The sequence below is a fragment of the Atta cephalotes genome, assembly GCF_000143395.1.
Source record: "Atta cephalotes unplaced genomic scaffold scaffold00017, whole genome shotgun sequence".
NCBI classification, from domain to species: Eukaryota; Metazoa; Arthropoda; class Insecta; order Hymenoptera; family Formicidae; genus Atta; species Atta cephalotes.
Window position 1 is genome coordinate 75,591 of NW_012130081.1, and position 15,814 is coordinate 91,404.

At 30.2% G+C, this 15,814-nt stretch overlaps 1 protein-coding gene across 1 annotated transcript in view; it reads left to right on the plus strand.

Moving 5' to 3' along the window:
* Positions 1–15,814, plus strand: part of LOC105618616 (diacylglycerol O-acyltransferase 1) — a 102,463-nt gene that overhangs the window by 35,474 nt on the left and 51,175 nt on the right. Inside the window, exons 4-5 of the mRNA XM_012200147.1 lie at positions 2,358–2,410; positions 11,867–11,975. Of these exons, the coding sequence (XP_012055537.1) occupies positions 2,358–2,410; positions 11,867–11,975 (162 nt within the window). The remainder of the gene's footprint in view (positions 1–2,357; positions 2,411–11,866; positions 11,976–15,814) is intronic.

Sequence of the window (15,814 nt, forward strand, 5' to 3'; positions counted from 1 at the left end):
AACTACGTCGTACGTACGTTATTATTAGTAGTAATAATAGTATTATTACGTAGTAGTTAGTTAGTGTACATATATATATATATATATATATATATATATATATATATATATATATATGCGGGACGTTATGACTGACATATATTTTATATTTTTTTGTATAAAAATTTTATGAAACAACCACGTCGTTTATCATGTAAAATTATCTAAATTATTGTAAGTCGATATTTAATTTAGAAATGACTGACAATAAAATTAATTGAAATATTTGTATTCAGATTCAGTAATATTAAAAGAATAGAAAAATAGAAAATAGAAAAATAGAATAATTCAGGATTTTATTAAAACAAAAGCTGACATAGCTGTTTCTTTAATAATAAAAGTTCCATTGTTTGATGTAATAACTGGAGTCACAATGTATATTAATGTATTTTCTCGAAGTCTCGAAAGAATTAAATTAAATATCTTGGAAGCTTAGCCAATGTTTTCATTATGCCATAATTTATACTACCAAAATCTTTGATACCACAGGCGAATGCATTTCCGGATTTCTTCGCGCAGATCTCCTCGACATGGTGCTTTCGCGGTTCCCAATTCTACGAGTTTGCCTATCATCCGGTTGCATCTCTTAAACTTATTTAAGTTTCACCCATATTTTATCCCAAAGCGGACGATACTTTGAAGAATACGACGAACCACTCTCGCGGTGAAATCTTACCGGCTACAGCGACCGCTATCGTATGGCCCATCCACGCCGAAAATCCACGTAATCTTCGAAAGCGTTCTCGATTCTGGAAACGATTGCAGGAAATGATAAGAAGAATGACGTAAAATAAAAGAGGAATTGTGTATTTCGTCAAATCCTGCTGTTAAAATCGATTCTCGAATAATCCCGCTTAAGCGTAATTTCGTATACGATGCGAATCCGATTTAATATCGAACGGTAGCTCTTCGCTTACAAGTGCGAAGTGTATAATCGGATATCGTCTCCATAGTTACTACATGGAAAGAATGATTTTGCTGAAGTATTTAAAAATTTAGTTAGGTATACATTTGAAAATAATTTTATTGGACCATCAAAGTAATTAAAATAATTGTATAAAACGTTCAAACTGATTATTATAGAATGTCAAAACTTTTTGTAATATTATTATTATTATCACGCTTGAACATTTTACATAATTATTTTGATGGTCCAATAAAATTATTTTCAAATCTGTACGTAGCTAAAATATTTCACCGAATTCGTTCTTTTCATGTATAATCCATTAATACACTCTTCTCTTTGCCATGATTGTTTTTCGTACATTAACTTTTATACATTAAAATTATTTTGTTTCGCGATATTGCATTTTTTATTTTAATACCATTTTAAATTGTTAAAAGTTATACATCGAGAAATGTATTCTTTTTTAAGAATATCAGAAATTTTCTTTATGTGAATATTCCATATCGAACTTTAACCTAGTATTGAATTAAATTCATTACTTCGAAAATAATTTTTTCGAAGTAGATTTCAAGAAAAATTAAGAACAAAAAAAGTAATTTTTTTCTTAGAGAAAATATTCTTTTAATTACGATTTACAATGACTTCTTAGTAAAGTTATGCAAATAAAAACATTTTTAAAAATCTGTCATTGTGTTCCTCAATTAATACTATAAAGGTTGTTTTGATTGATGGAATTGATGTCTACAAATTTCGTCTTGCAACTTCAGAGTGTAATATTTTCTTTGTGTACTAATGAAAGACAGCAATAAAACGCAGATGATCTGCGATAAAAATTTAGACGAATAAATGATTACATAATATACATGTTCTTATTCCGCAGAATAAGAGCCGATATTGTTTTTCAGCTCCGTGTGCGCGTACGTCGGGCTCGGCGCCCAATCGTACTTCCGCTTTATATCGAGTGCTATTTTGGATGATTTATCGACGAGACGCTTTCGTCGCTGCTAGCTCGATATCGGTTCTTCCTTCCTTTTTTATGTCCTCCCTACCGAATGCATCGAGAGCGACGCTCTCGATCACCAGCGGCGTTTATCCTCGCTGCGCAGCCTTCACCTCTCCTCCTCTTGCTCTTTCTCTTCACCCTTCTCTCACTCTATCGTCACTCCGAGTGACAAGCCCTTGTCACTTCCTCTCTTCCCCTCGGCCGGGACCGGCCGGCTGCACATTTCGACATTCGGCTGATTTTAAAAAAGTGAGAAAAGGAAGGCAAAAACTCCCTCTCTCTCTCTCTCTCTACTAAAAGAAGAGAATGACAGCGAGCGAACAGAAGGAAGCGACAAATTTGCGAAGAGAAAGCGACGTAAAACCGTATGATCGATAAACGACCTCTTTCGTTTTATTTGTTTTGCAGATTCTACCGTGCCGGTGGGCCTTTGTCTGCTGATCGAGAAAGGACTGTCTGTGGTGAGTGAATTTTTCTTCCAAATATTTTGGTATACATATGTATAAGGGTCGTACGAGCGGAAAGTGAGCAAATCCAATATCCGGGTAATCGACTGAACGATAGTCGCGCGATACCGCAGCTCGTTCGACAAGGGAGGCGTTACATTGTAATTTATTGCCCCTAATAGCGTCGACGCTTTTGCATTGTATCGATTGAAAATAAAAAAAAATCGGCGAGGTTACATCACCAACAGCTTTGTGAAATTTCACGTTGATTAATTTATTTATTCTCTCTATAATTAATGAGATAATCAGATTTTTATTAATCTGTATCGATATTATGTTTTATTCAAAGCTATACACGTATCTTAAAGAGCATATTTATAAATGATTAAAGAGAAGAAAATAAAATATTAAGAAAACAAAATGTATATTTAAATGAAAATATTATTCATATTATATTTATTATTGTAAATTTGATTATATAATTAAGGAACCTTTTTAAAATGTTGATATTTATGCTATTTTTTAAAATATGCTTAAACAAGTCTAATTAATTAAATTATATCTTGTTTAACATAGATTTATGAAGTCAGAGCAATGACTTGGGTAATAAGCAAGCAATTGCATTCTATTAAATTCGTTCGCGTTCTTCGGAAATGAATGCGTTCAAGTTGTATGAAGTCCTAGATAATCAAAAGCGAGAAAGAGAATTCTTGACTCGTAGGGAAGTCATCTCTCGTTCGTGCGCTTTTTCGCTTCTTGTAACACCCGCAATGAGCATCGAAGAGAACAACCAGAAATAAAGGGAAAGACAAAGTCAAAGAGAAATAAATACGAGAAACTGAGAGATACATTGCACGCTTTTCACCTCTGACTCGTTATTTTTCTTTTTTTTTTTGTAGAGGAACGGAGAACTAAATAATATAATGATATGGGGAACTCGCGACAAGTAACTTTCTACAACCAAGGAAAAGTACTGAAACTGGGGAGACATTTATTGCATTTTCCTCTTCCTTGAGCTTCTGCTTGGTGAACTGTCGATGAACTGTCGAGCCCACCTCTGTGAAATATTCTGAAACATTGCTATGTGTTCGCGGCAATAAGAAGAATATATTTTATTTCACAAATTGTTCTAATCTGTCATGATGAAAAATATACTTGTTTGCTATGTTTATACATTTTATCGTAAAATATTTAAACTTACTTTTTTTATTCAATTTGAAGGTTCTTTTATGAATGTTATCTACTATCTAGTACTATATTTTTTTATTGATAAATTGCATCGATAAAAATACGATGTAAAACTAATTTGTTTGAACTAGTATAAAACTATAATATAGTATAAAATATTGTATCAATTTTTATCATTAAAGATAAATGGAACTTTAAAACGATGCTCTTTTATAATAATTATATCATCGCAGATTAGTAATGATGTTTTTTTACTGTCTCTTTTGACGATCATTATAACGAATGTTACTGCTCAATTGAAGTTTGCGGACAATTCGATCGATTTGACGATCCTTGACGGCTAACAGATAAACGTGGCGATATTTTTCCCGGTGAAAGTCGACGGTGCCATACATAGTGCTTTATCTACACCGATAATACCGGCAGGGGTTTAACATCGAATCTCTCGCACACTGTTCCCTTATCACCCTGTCGTAAAGATCGCCGGCTGTTGAAACGTCCGATTATTGTCGCTGCGTGTAGTTGTCGATTCTAGTCATCACGTAAATTAACAATAATGTAAGGAAATGAATAATGAAAATTGCACGGGGAGCGTCATATGCAATCATTATTTATTATCTTACATATTCATTATAAACGCTTAAATCATAATGTAGATGTATTATTAATTACGTTATATGGCAATTCCGATGATCGAATGTGAATCGAAAAGTTGTCCTAGATTAAAGTAATCATGGAAGACATAAATTTTCAATTATTTTGCATAACAAAACTTCAATAAAATTACAATATTAGAAACAGCAATCTATCAAGTTAAGAATAATTAATTTTGGCAAGTACATATCAATTTATATTCACATTAATATTCTCTTGTATATGGGATACAACGATATATAAATGCCTTCGTACATATGCAATTACTTAACGTGATGTATAATCAGCTCGATACAATTCACAATGTCTGTCCAAGCATCGAACTCAATTTGCCGATCTCCTTTTCTGAAATGAAATCCATTGATATACAAACGCTATTGCCGATACCACGCCAGCGCACGCAATAATTACTCACTGATTAATCGTCAGCCGCTAATCGACTAATAATTCGGCTAATGACGAACGTATAATTACAACGTTGTATGAATAATTCGGTCAGAACGAAGTGCACAGTTCCTCTATGAATAATATATAGCAAATTAATACTCAGAACTATAACATATCGCACGCAGATAACTTATTTCCCGTTTTTGCATGTATTTTCACCATTTATGTAATCGCTCTTATTCGAATGAAATTGTCGGGTTTTATTATGCGACCTGCATGTTCAATTCGTACCATTTAATAATTTAAACACGTAGTTATCTGATGGCATGGAAAACTTATCGGTCACGTTTGATTGCAAGTTGCATTTTTTAACTGCCGTGTCAACTGTGACAATGATATGCGGCGCGTTAGTAGTGAAGATATGATGACGACTTTCATAATAAATGTATGCATTTTCGGAACATTGAGTCCAGGCTTTATTCAGCATTTATGCTTTGTACTTACCTTTAGTAAATAGATAACGTAAATAAATATATTTCAAATAATTATGTTAATAAAATAATTCTTATTTATAAATTTAACGAAACAATGTTTCAACAATAATATTTACATTTTAAAATATTAATATTATTATTGAATTACATTTCTCATTTCTTTAAGTCTTACTATACAATTATATTTACAAAAAATTCTATTGTTAATAATTTTTGTTATTAATTAAAAAACTTCTTGATTTAGTATGCTTTTGCTGATTTTATTGTGTTATTTGTACAGGAATGTAATGATTTGTATAAATTTTTAAATATACATCAATATACATCTATCTTCATATCAAATTTATGATATTCTTTTGTACAGTATAATTGGATCAAGCGCTCAATAAATATTTAACCAGAAAACATACTTTCTATTTTCCACGATTTCATTCGGTGATCATCACGAGTGGATTTTAATTTTCAATTCATGTGATACCGTTTATCCGTTACATATTTTTTGAGTTTTATTATTTTAGATATGCGTATATTGCACTCTTTGTTTTGTATTGATAAAATTTTTATTAAGTTTTAGGGTTGTCAAATCAAATCACAATTTTAAATAATTGAAAAAAATTATGATTTATAATAGAGTGTGAAGACAATGGCTTTAAATCAAAATAAAATAATATACTTCAAATGTATATACATATATATGTATATATATATATATAAAATCCATGAAAGCCAGTACTGAAATTGTGTAAAAAAATATATGTATTGATAAAAACTAAATACAGATATTTGTTCGTCGGCCTTTCATAAAATAATTGTACACTTTTATTTTGTGCGTTTAGTTCAAATCATCATCTTATTACAAATATAAGTTTTTATTGCTTTGTACATTATAAACTATGATAATGTAAATAACCATTTAATATATATTTTAGTTTTTATTATTTGACTCACACTTAATATTCTACCAAATATTAAAGATGTTTGTTGATAATTTTTAAGACATGATATTCATAAAGTTTCACAATTTGATAACACACCGAAAAAAATTTTATCAATTTTGTTACATCCAATGTACGCGTAATAATTCTTATTATTTTGTTAATCTTATACTGAAGATGACTCAACAAAGGATTGAAATATCTGTTATATTTAATATTTAATTATCAATACATATAATATATTTTTTACATAATTCCATCCATGTTGGCTTTCGTGGATTTCATTTAAAATTACATTTTATCATGATTATATATTCTATAGACTTGAATATATTATAAATATATAATATAACAGATTTTTAAAAATCATTTCTAACAAGATTATATTAATTAATATAAAATTTGCTAAACAACACGCTTTCGATGGAATTTTTTTTAACAGTTCTCTAAGAATCTCCTCTGCATCCTTCACCAACTGAGTTCCGAAGGAACTGTAAAACTGCATTCTTTATGAAATGTACCGTTAGTCTTTAAGGGTAATTACTTCAGATACAAAACTTCGCAAAGTATGAGACTATAAAACAAAAAGTTTTTGCAGTCAGGCCTGTAGTACGCGACGCGGAAGCGAAATATTTTCCGGGCGAGCGAATGTTTCTCACCGCGAGCGTCAGTGTTTGTTTCCGCGCCATAATAACTTGCCGGTGATAAATCACGCTCATGCGATACTTTGTCAAACGGGTCCGACAGCGCGTTTAAATAATTAACCTTTTGTCCCGGACGGGTGTGTAATTTTTTATTGAATCCTATAACAGCAGCCAACTGTGCTATTGCACGGATGAAATACCGTGATTCAATATTGTGAGCGTTGTGACGATGACCGTGATTTATATCCTCCTTTGTAACACACTTTGTTCTGATAATTAATCTCACGTTTTGCATATTCGCAATAATTTCATTCATGTTATTACTCTTTATAATTCTACCCTTTCCTATATAAAAATGGCGCCCTTTTAGATGCTATGCACGTTTTTATATATGCATATACGTATAACATGTGTATTGGATTCAAAAGTAATTTTAAACGAAAATAAAGCTCTACATATTAACGATATTTTTATGGAAATTCAATTCTATTTCTACAAAGAATCAAGCATTTGTACTTTTTCATTTTGAATATAAGATTATAAAAATGTATTATTAATAACTTAGTTGAATTTCATCAATCCATCATTTCTATCGTAATAAGAGAGATACACAAATTTAAATAAATCAATTGCGGAATTAATTTAAGTTTTTGTTTATTTCACCATAAAGGCAAATTACATTTTACTGCCAATATATTATGTATACCAACGTGTCAATGATTTACGCCCATCAGAATCCCGTGCATTTGCAACTGAGCACGTTGAAAGCCCAAACAGAGAAACATGGTTGTTTACTTAATGAAATACAAAATTATAAATATATCAGCGCAGAGTTTATATAACCATAATAATTTTCCGCTATCTTTGCACGTTTCATAATATTTGCAATGTTTCTCGTAGCATTAAATTGTTTACACGGATATTTACTAAATGAATAATCTTTCGCAGTTATACGATATATTCCGTAATCATAAAATAATTTAATAGCTTGTTCTGAGAATTGTCATGAAAATTCTTGTTTTAAAATACTTAGATCGCAATTTATTTTTATAAAACTTTACACGGTGCTACGAATGCGCTGAAACTAATCATTTTTATATAAAAGAATTTATATATAGACCAAAAGAGTGATTTTGTATATGTATTCATAGCGATAAATATGGGAAGTAGGTAACCTTTTATTTCATGTAAAACATAAAAACAATACATATATATATTTAAGTCCGGTCGCGGTTGCTTGAAGAGGAGGTGGGTTTTTCAAAATGTTGCAGATTCTAATTTTTTTACTGAAAGCATTGTACTGAAACCTACCTAAATATGTACAATTTTACATGGAATAAGAAAATTGTACATGTTTGGATAGGTATCGCTGGCCATCCAAAAGGTATAGGAATCATATTTCTCGATAATTAATATCTAAACTAAGTAGACAAAAATTCAATCTTGTCGCATTCGATTTTTTTTTTTTTTTAAATGTACCACTTTGATCCAGTATGGCGATTCCTTGTACCTTTCTGAAGTGTATAGGAGTCCTGTCTTGGAATAAGGATATTAACTATCAATTGTAACAACATTCAACGCTTTCAGTAAAAAAATCAAAATCTACATTTTGAAAAGCCCTCCTTCAAGCGACCGCGATCGGACTTAAATATATATATATATATATATTGTTTTTACAAAATATTTGTCATAGGTAACAAAATCATTACAGTAGCCTTTTGGTCTAATATAAAACTATTCTCCGTATCTATGAAATATAAATTGGATTTCACGTCATTTAACATAAATTACTTTAACAGACATAAATTTAATTATTAATTGGCAAAATATAAGAACAAAATTGGCACGTTATAAGATAGACTGTTACGATCACATATAATTATTATTTGTGAGTTTTTAAATTTAATAAAATTTATTATATAATTAAAATTCGTGGCTATTAAAAAAGTTCCGTGACAGATCGAATTTTGTTATTAATATATTATATTTTTATAATGTTCTTAATTGATATGCTTAATGCAATATAAACTATATAGCAATATAATGATTTCTAATTTTTTCTTTACGAGTTTTGTCTTCGCATAAATATATTCCTTTATGAAAGGATGTACTCTCACAAATGATAAGTGATACATTCAAGATTAAATAACCTAAATTTAGTAATCTAATTTATCTTAGAATTTCTCTATTTTAAGATAACGGATACGATATCATACATTATATTTATATATATCTGTAATATTATATTGGTAATATTATATTAATTAAATATATAAATTAAATATATATTAATTAAATATATAAATTCATCTAAATATCATAATTAATACAATTTTTTTCATAAATCTATTATATCAGTAAAAGAAAATTATTTTATTACATGTACACTCACCGATCGATGCGCAGTGACGAAGTTATCAGCTACGTTGACTACAATGATTCTATATAACATATAACATTTGAATATAATATTCAAATTAAACCAGAATTCAAAAGATAATTAATATTTTTTAAAATAATTATTGTATGTGCCGAATTTTATATTTATTTTTTAAATAGATAAATAATATTTAGCATAATATGTAATTTAAAGAAAAACTTTTCTTAAATACAAGTTTTTAAGAATTTATGTACCAAATTCTTTTTCTCTAATCCTTAAATCAAATAAACAAATAAATGCTTAATATTATTAATAATTAATAAATAATAAATTACTTACCCCAAGATTGCTCCGTCGGCACTTGATGCCTCTCCTAGGCCTCCTCCTCCTCTAAGGATGTTTAAGTTGTAGTCTTCTCTTCACGTGGCATTCACTGACGAAAAACACTCGTAGATAATTACGATTAGGCACATAAATAATTACGACGGATTAATTATAAGTAAAAGTTTTCGTGCGACACTGTACGCGGCATTTCTGTTTATAAAGTCCGTGATAAAATATCTACATAGCTCGTTGGGAACCTGTATTTTAAATCGACAAATAAGTCGGAAATCAAATGAGTCTTAGAAAAAGTCTTTTAATCTGATTACTTGCATGCCATTTCCGAATGCGACGCGTCACGACAAACTGGCTGCGGTTCGTTTATTCAGTTAAATCGGTAGCGTTAGCTTCGTTGAGCTTTTAGATACTGAGCTTTTCCGTCGCGTTAAAATGTATCTGTGGAAGGATTATGAATTAACAAATAAAAATACTCGCAAAAAAAATATCGAGCATACGTAACTATCTATCATGAAACATTTAATACATAATTGCTATATAATTATTTATAGAAATCGAAAAATGATAGATAACGCTATATAGATTTATCACTATCTGTTCGAGTATTGTTATGTGAAGGCGATCTTCTGTAACACATACACCACAAAATACAAAAACAAATATCGCATGTTAACCGATTTATTACCGCATGAATATTTGATATTTATAAAAATAAATTTATTCTGCTTCTTGTATTTAAAATCAATTTTGATAAATGTTTGTCGAAGAATGCTTTTTAATATCTTGTTAATATAATATCTTGTAAAAATTGTTTTAGTATAATTGATGTATAACTTGGAGATAGTACACAGAGAGAAAGATTTATTTGGATGCGAAATTCCTATTTATATTTATTTCATTGGAACAATTTAATTTTGAACGAAAACTGTATTGTCTAAAAATTTAACTTGAATGCAATCAATTGCATTTCTTAATTTAAAGAATCGATTTTGTTGGACTATTCCAATGACTACATTTATTAAATTTAAAGAAATTTTCTTTATGTGTTTTTTCATCATAAATACTATTGAATTATAATACGAATGCTTTCTATTATGCTTTCCTTTAACTGACTTATTTCAGCCAACGTTCCATATATCATTCTTTCGTCAATCCGAAAATTATATATCAACGAAAATACAAGATATATGTATTTGAATAAACAAATATTATGTTAAAGAATTAACTACTGATATCACAATGCATAATTAAACAAAATGTGAGTAAAAAAGCATAAATTAAAATTCCCATTCTTTATCATTTTAATTCTGCTGCGAAATGATAAAACGATATACGTATACATATTTTTTTGAACAGTCGTATCTCGATATGCTTATATTCACGTTAATAATGACAATTAAATGATCACGATATGTTTATAGAAGTAATCGGATTTTCTCACGTCTCGAAAATTGTCGTTTCGAAAGATAATGGCGACACACGGAGCAGTTCGCGGCACTACCTACTCATCCGAGTCTCGCGTCATGAATGACAATAGGGATGCCCTTGGCTACGCAGCGACACGGTATAACGGACGTTGAGTCGAGCAGTTCTAGGAAAAGTTTAATACGTCAAGCTGAATTTAACAAAGCCGTTATGTATCATTCATTTGCTATGCAATCTTTCGGAATGGTTGGCGCGTGACCTTCACCTTGGTACTTGTAGTTTCGATGTTCTGTGTTACGAAAAGTCGTTGTACCTATTGTTATTCGCTCGATAATTGTCGAGTTAGACGTGACTATTCTCTATTTCATATTATTTCTCGAATTGTGATCGCGGCAAAATGTTTAGTGCGATCGTTTTGTGTGAATATTTGATGATTCCTTACTTGTACGATTAACTTCTATAATTATCTATAATTATCATATATGAGCTATTTATTGAAATATGTGCATGTTTCACGTAATTTAATTTAATAATATTTTTAATTTAATAATAGTATATTTATAAAGATATAGTTTTAAAAAAATGAAGAATGTAACTTATTAGAAGTGTGATATTTCAGTATTTATGAGGTAGCTGATATTATATTTTAACGATGCTTTATAATTCAAATCTGTTACAATGCAAACGAACGAAAACGACAAAAATGTATTATATTCCACATAAATTTTAGATGTAATTTAAGTATCAAGACATTTTATCAAGGTATATATTTCTCTCAAATTTTTTCGTTTCCCAATCAATTCACCGTGAAATACTTTAATATTTTCTAATATAAATTGTAAATTCTTCTTTGCATTAAGTAGCTTGTACTTGTTAAAGAAAATGCTTTTTATATAGAATTTGCTTGTAAAATACTGCGTCCATCAGTTTAGCTCCTCCGTCGTCATTTTACGTCGACGATGTTGTATGCTATACGCACTGTATGCAAGCCACTTCCTGTTGTAACTCTTTATGTTCTGTCGCAGGATATCATAGCTCATGGCACGGGAATGGTGTTCCATGTCATAAACCTCGTTGTGATGGTACTGATGCCGATGGTGGTCATCCATGTGAAGGATTCCGGATTCAGCTTGGGTAAGTGCCATTTTACATATCGTTTCATTTGCGAATTTCGTGTACTCGCATCCACGATATTACTTACTTGATTATTTATGTGTAGCGAGTTTGAGATTTAAAATAATTAAAATAATTTACATAAATAATATTTTCGTATTATTTATATCATGATTGGAACAATCACCGTTGTATACATAAAGAACTGTAATTTTACGCAGTCACTGTGGCTTTCGAATTTTCATTTATTATTTCCGAGCTTGGCTTTATATAAATTCGTTTTTTTTTATGATACAATTAATCCGTTCGCGTACGCTACATTTCTTTACTGTACATACAATATTTATGAATTTACGAATATATCATTTATCTACGAATAATTTTGTTAAAACATCTAAAAAATTAAAGATTAGATCTGAAAATAACTTTAGTGTGGATTGTCAAAACAATTGCAAAAATTTCTAGGCTTTTCTGTTAGCTGTCACAGCTATTCTACTGCCTGCGTAGTCAAAATAGCTGGCTGCGATTTGGCTTTTCTGTTTGGCTATCATAATCGATTATTAGTGACTACTAATACAACTAAAATAGTTTTGGCAATTAAGACTGGCAGGACATTATAATACTACATTTTTGCTATCGCAGTCAGCTAAACATCAGTCAGATTATGTTACTTGGGTAGAGTGTTTTGACGTACCACCTGCTAATGGCAGACCCCTAAAGTCTTTTTAAGATAAAAATTTTAATGTTCAGGTTAAATATTTTCTTAAGCATAATAATAAATATCATTAAAAATATCAGTAATTTTATTTTTACTTACGTAATGTTTATATTAATATTAACAATTATAAGTTCGACATTTTGGAATTAGAATTTTATTTTAAAATGACTTCAAAAATCTATTATTAGTAAGTGCGATGAGTCTGAAACATCCTGCATATTGAACTATAGTTATAATTTAATTTTAATTTTTTTATCTATTATTTCTGTGTATATTATGGCATGCCATATTTATTCTCGAAGGAGAGATCTATCAAAAATTCTATTTAAATGCAATATGTATGGTCATCCACGCATCAGATCGATGCGTCCGGTAGCGCCGCGGAGGGTTGCAAAGTTCATATGCAAATGCAATTACCTCGTGCTCTCTTTTATCTACAACTTCACGAGTTTTCGAACCATTCGTCTCGCGTTAGTCTACTAAGACAAACGTATTAGATATTTTAATTCACTTCTAATTTTTAAACTGAAAGCGCGAAATTGTGTATAATCTCATTACAGCGCTCATCAATTAAATCACAGATCTAATCGCAATCTTATTCTTTTTCCTTGGATTACGTGTCATAGTCTCTTTTTGTTCGAAGAAAAGTAATTAAAACGTAACTACGTTTGCGAGCGCTGAAGCAGCACTTTTGTCTAATTAAAGGAATTTAAATTAATTCTTTTGGTGCAGACGCACTCTGTAAGCGAGGGATCGATTCGATAGGTGTATTGTCGCGCGCGGCGATCTAATTTAGTTTTTCATTCTAAATGACGAATAATCGCAAGGAAAACGTCGGAACTTTATGGAAAATCGTCTGGACTTTAATTAAAAGATCTTTAATCGCAGTCGACGGGAGATACCGAGCGTAATAAGCCAGTGTTCTCCCAGTAATTCTGCTTGGCATTATAGTTTTTAATATTCTCTGTCATTTACATATTTGACATAAAGATACAGATAAATTTACGTAAATGTCAATTTCTTGAATCGAATGGATCAACGCCTTTTAAAAGTATTAGAATCCTCGAAGAAGAAATCTCATATTGTCAACTTTATATTATTACCAAGAAGTACCTCAATCATTCTTTTACGATGCTTTAAAATTGAAGAAGCTTTTGATTCTGTCGTGATATTCGACTATCAGTAGTTTCTGGTATGGTAGAAAGAGATGGCAGAAAGAGAGAAAAGATTTACCGATTGATCGCAGTTTGAATAAAACGACAAAACGCAAGCTTGCGGAGAATAGAGTTGTCAGATCTCGAAGCATTGACAAAGAAAGAGCTTTTAGTTTTACGGAAAATATATTCATGTTGTAGTAGAGTTAACTATATGTGTATGGTCTCATTAGGTGCCTTGTTTCAGCTTTTAATAGATTACTTTTAGTCAGTTTTTTTAAGACATACAAAAAGGAAATGAATGGAAATGAAAAACAATTTCTTTTCTTTTAAGATCGAGAAAATAATATCATTTCTTTTATTCTCTTAGTACTAATCTTGGTATAAAAATTCTTGATAAAGTGCAAAATGGACAAATTTCAGTTTTAATCGTTATTATAAATGAATATTCGTGAGAACATTAAGACATTAAATTGTGAATAATTTAAAGTTCGATCGCAGAAAGTTTCTTTTAGTCATTCTTCGCAGTCGCGATTTCACACCAGAGAACTCTTAGATTGAACGTAATGGATGACAATGAAACTTCAAAGTTGGATCGAAGCTTTTGAACTTTGACAGGAGAACATATGACCTTCTATCATCGGGGATGCAATGTAGTCGAAGGTGAAGGATCGTCATGCTTCAAACTCCGCGAGATTTACTTTGCCATTACGAAACTGGAAATGTTACTGTTCTTGCGGATATTGGATCATTTGAAAACTTCTTAGCCTAATAACTGTGATAGTTATAAATTAGGTTACGTAAATTTATTATGGAATAGCAACTATACTACAATATTTTTTATTAAGAGATAATATTATAATATAAAAAGGTTAATAAAAATATTTTTTAATTATATTAATAAGATACAGAAGAAAAGTTAATTATTATTATTATATAATCAGATAAAAAAATTACCAGGAAAGATATAAGCACACAAAATAATTATGTAAGACAATTTATAATTTTATGTTAATGACAATGCTGCAAAAAGATTTAACATTCTAGTAATCGATTTGAGCATCCTGTAACGTAATAGATTGGTTTGCGTTGATTGCATTTTTTGCACTCAGTATCTTTGCTTTCTCTCTTTCTTTCTCTCTCTCAATGTTCGAATATATATTTATCTCTTTTTACGTGAAAAAATTTTTGAAGATTTTAAACAACGCAAAAATAAATTTAATTATTTTGATGATTTAAACAAAATTATTTTTTATTTATATCTAATTATTATTATATATATATATTATTATATATATATTATTATATATATCTAGTTATTATTATATATTATATATATTATTATTATATATATTATATATATTATTATATATATATATAAATTTTTAAATACTTTAACGTTCTTTTCGTGCGTATCTTAATTGAAACTGCCATTTTATTTAAAATGAACTTCTATACATGTTTGCATACAAGCAGGATAAAATATATGAAAGCACTTAAAGAAACAGCAACAGAAAGGGACGTTTGTCAGTCACATGTAGGTAATACTTAAAAACGAAGTAGTTCTCGGTGAAAATCTAGAAATCTTTGACGAACGTCCAAGAAATCCTTAGAACCTTATTTTCCTTTTTTAGTTTCGTCTGTAAATCGTCGGGGATGGATATCTCGGGGGAATCCTTGTTGGCGTGAATGCATCTTTACATCTCGGCTCGCGTAAAGACATCAAGATCCCGGTGTCTACGGTGAATACACTTTTGAGTGTACTTTCTCGTATACATCGTCTTGCACGTTGAAGGGCAAAAGAGCGACAGAGGAGTACTTCCGGCGGCGTAAAAAAAGCAGAGAGAGAGAGAGAGAGAGAGAGAGAGAGAGAGAGAGAGAGAGAGAGAGAGAGAGAGAGAGAGAGAGAGAGAGAGAGAGAGAGAGAGAGAGAGAGAGAGAGTAGAGAGAGTAGTAGAGAGAGAGAGAGTACGACGTACGTACGTACG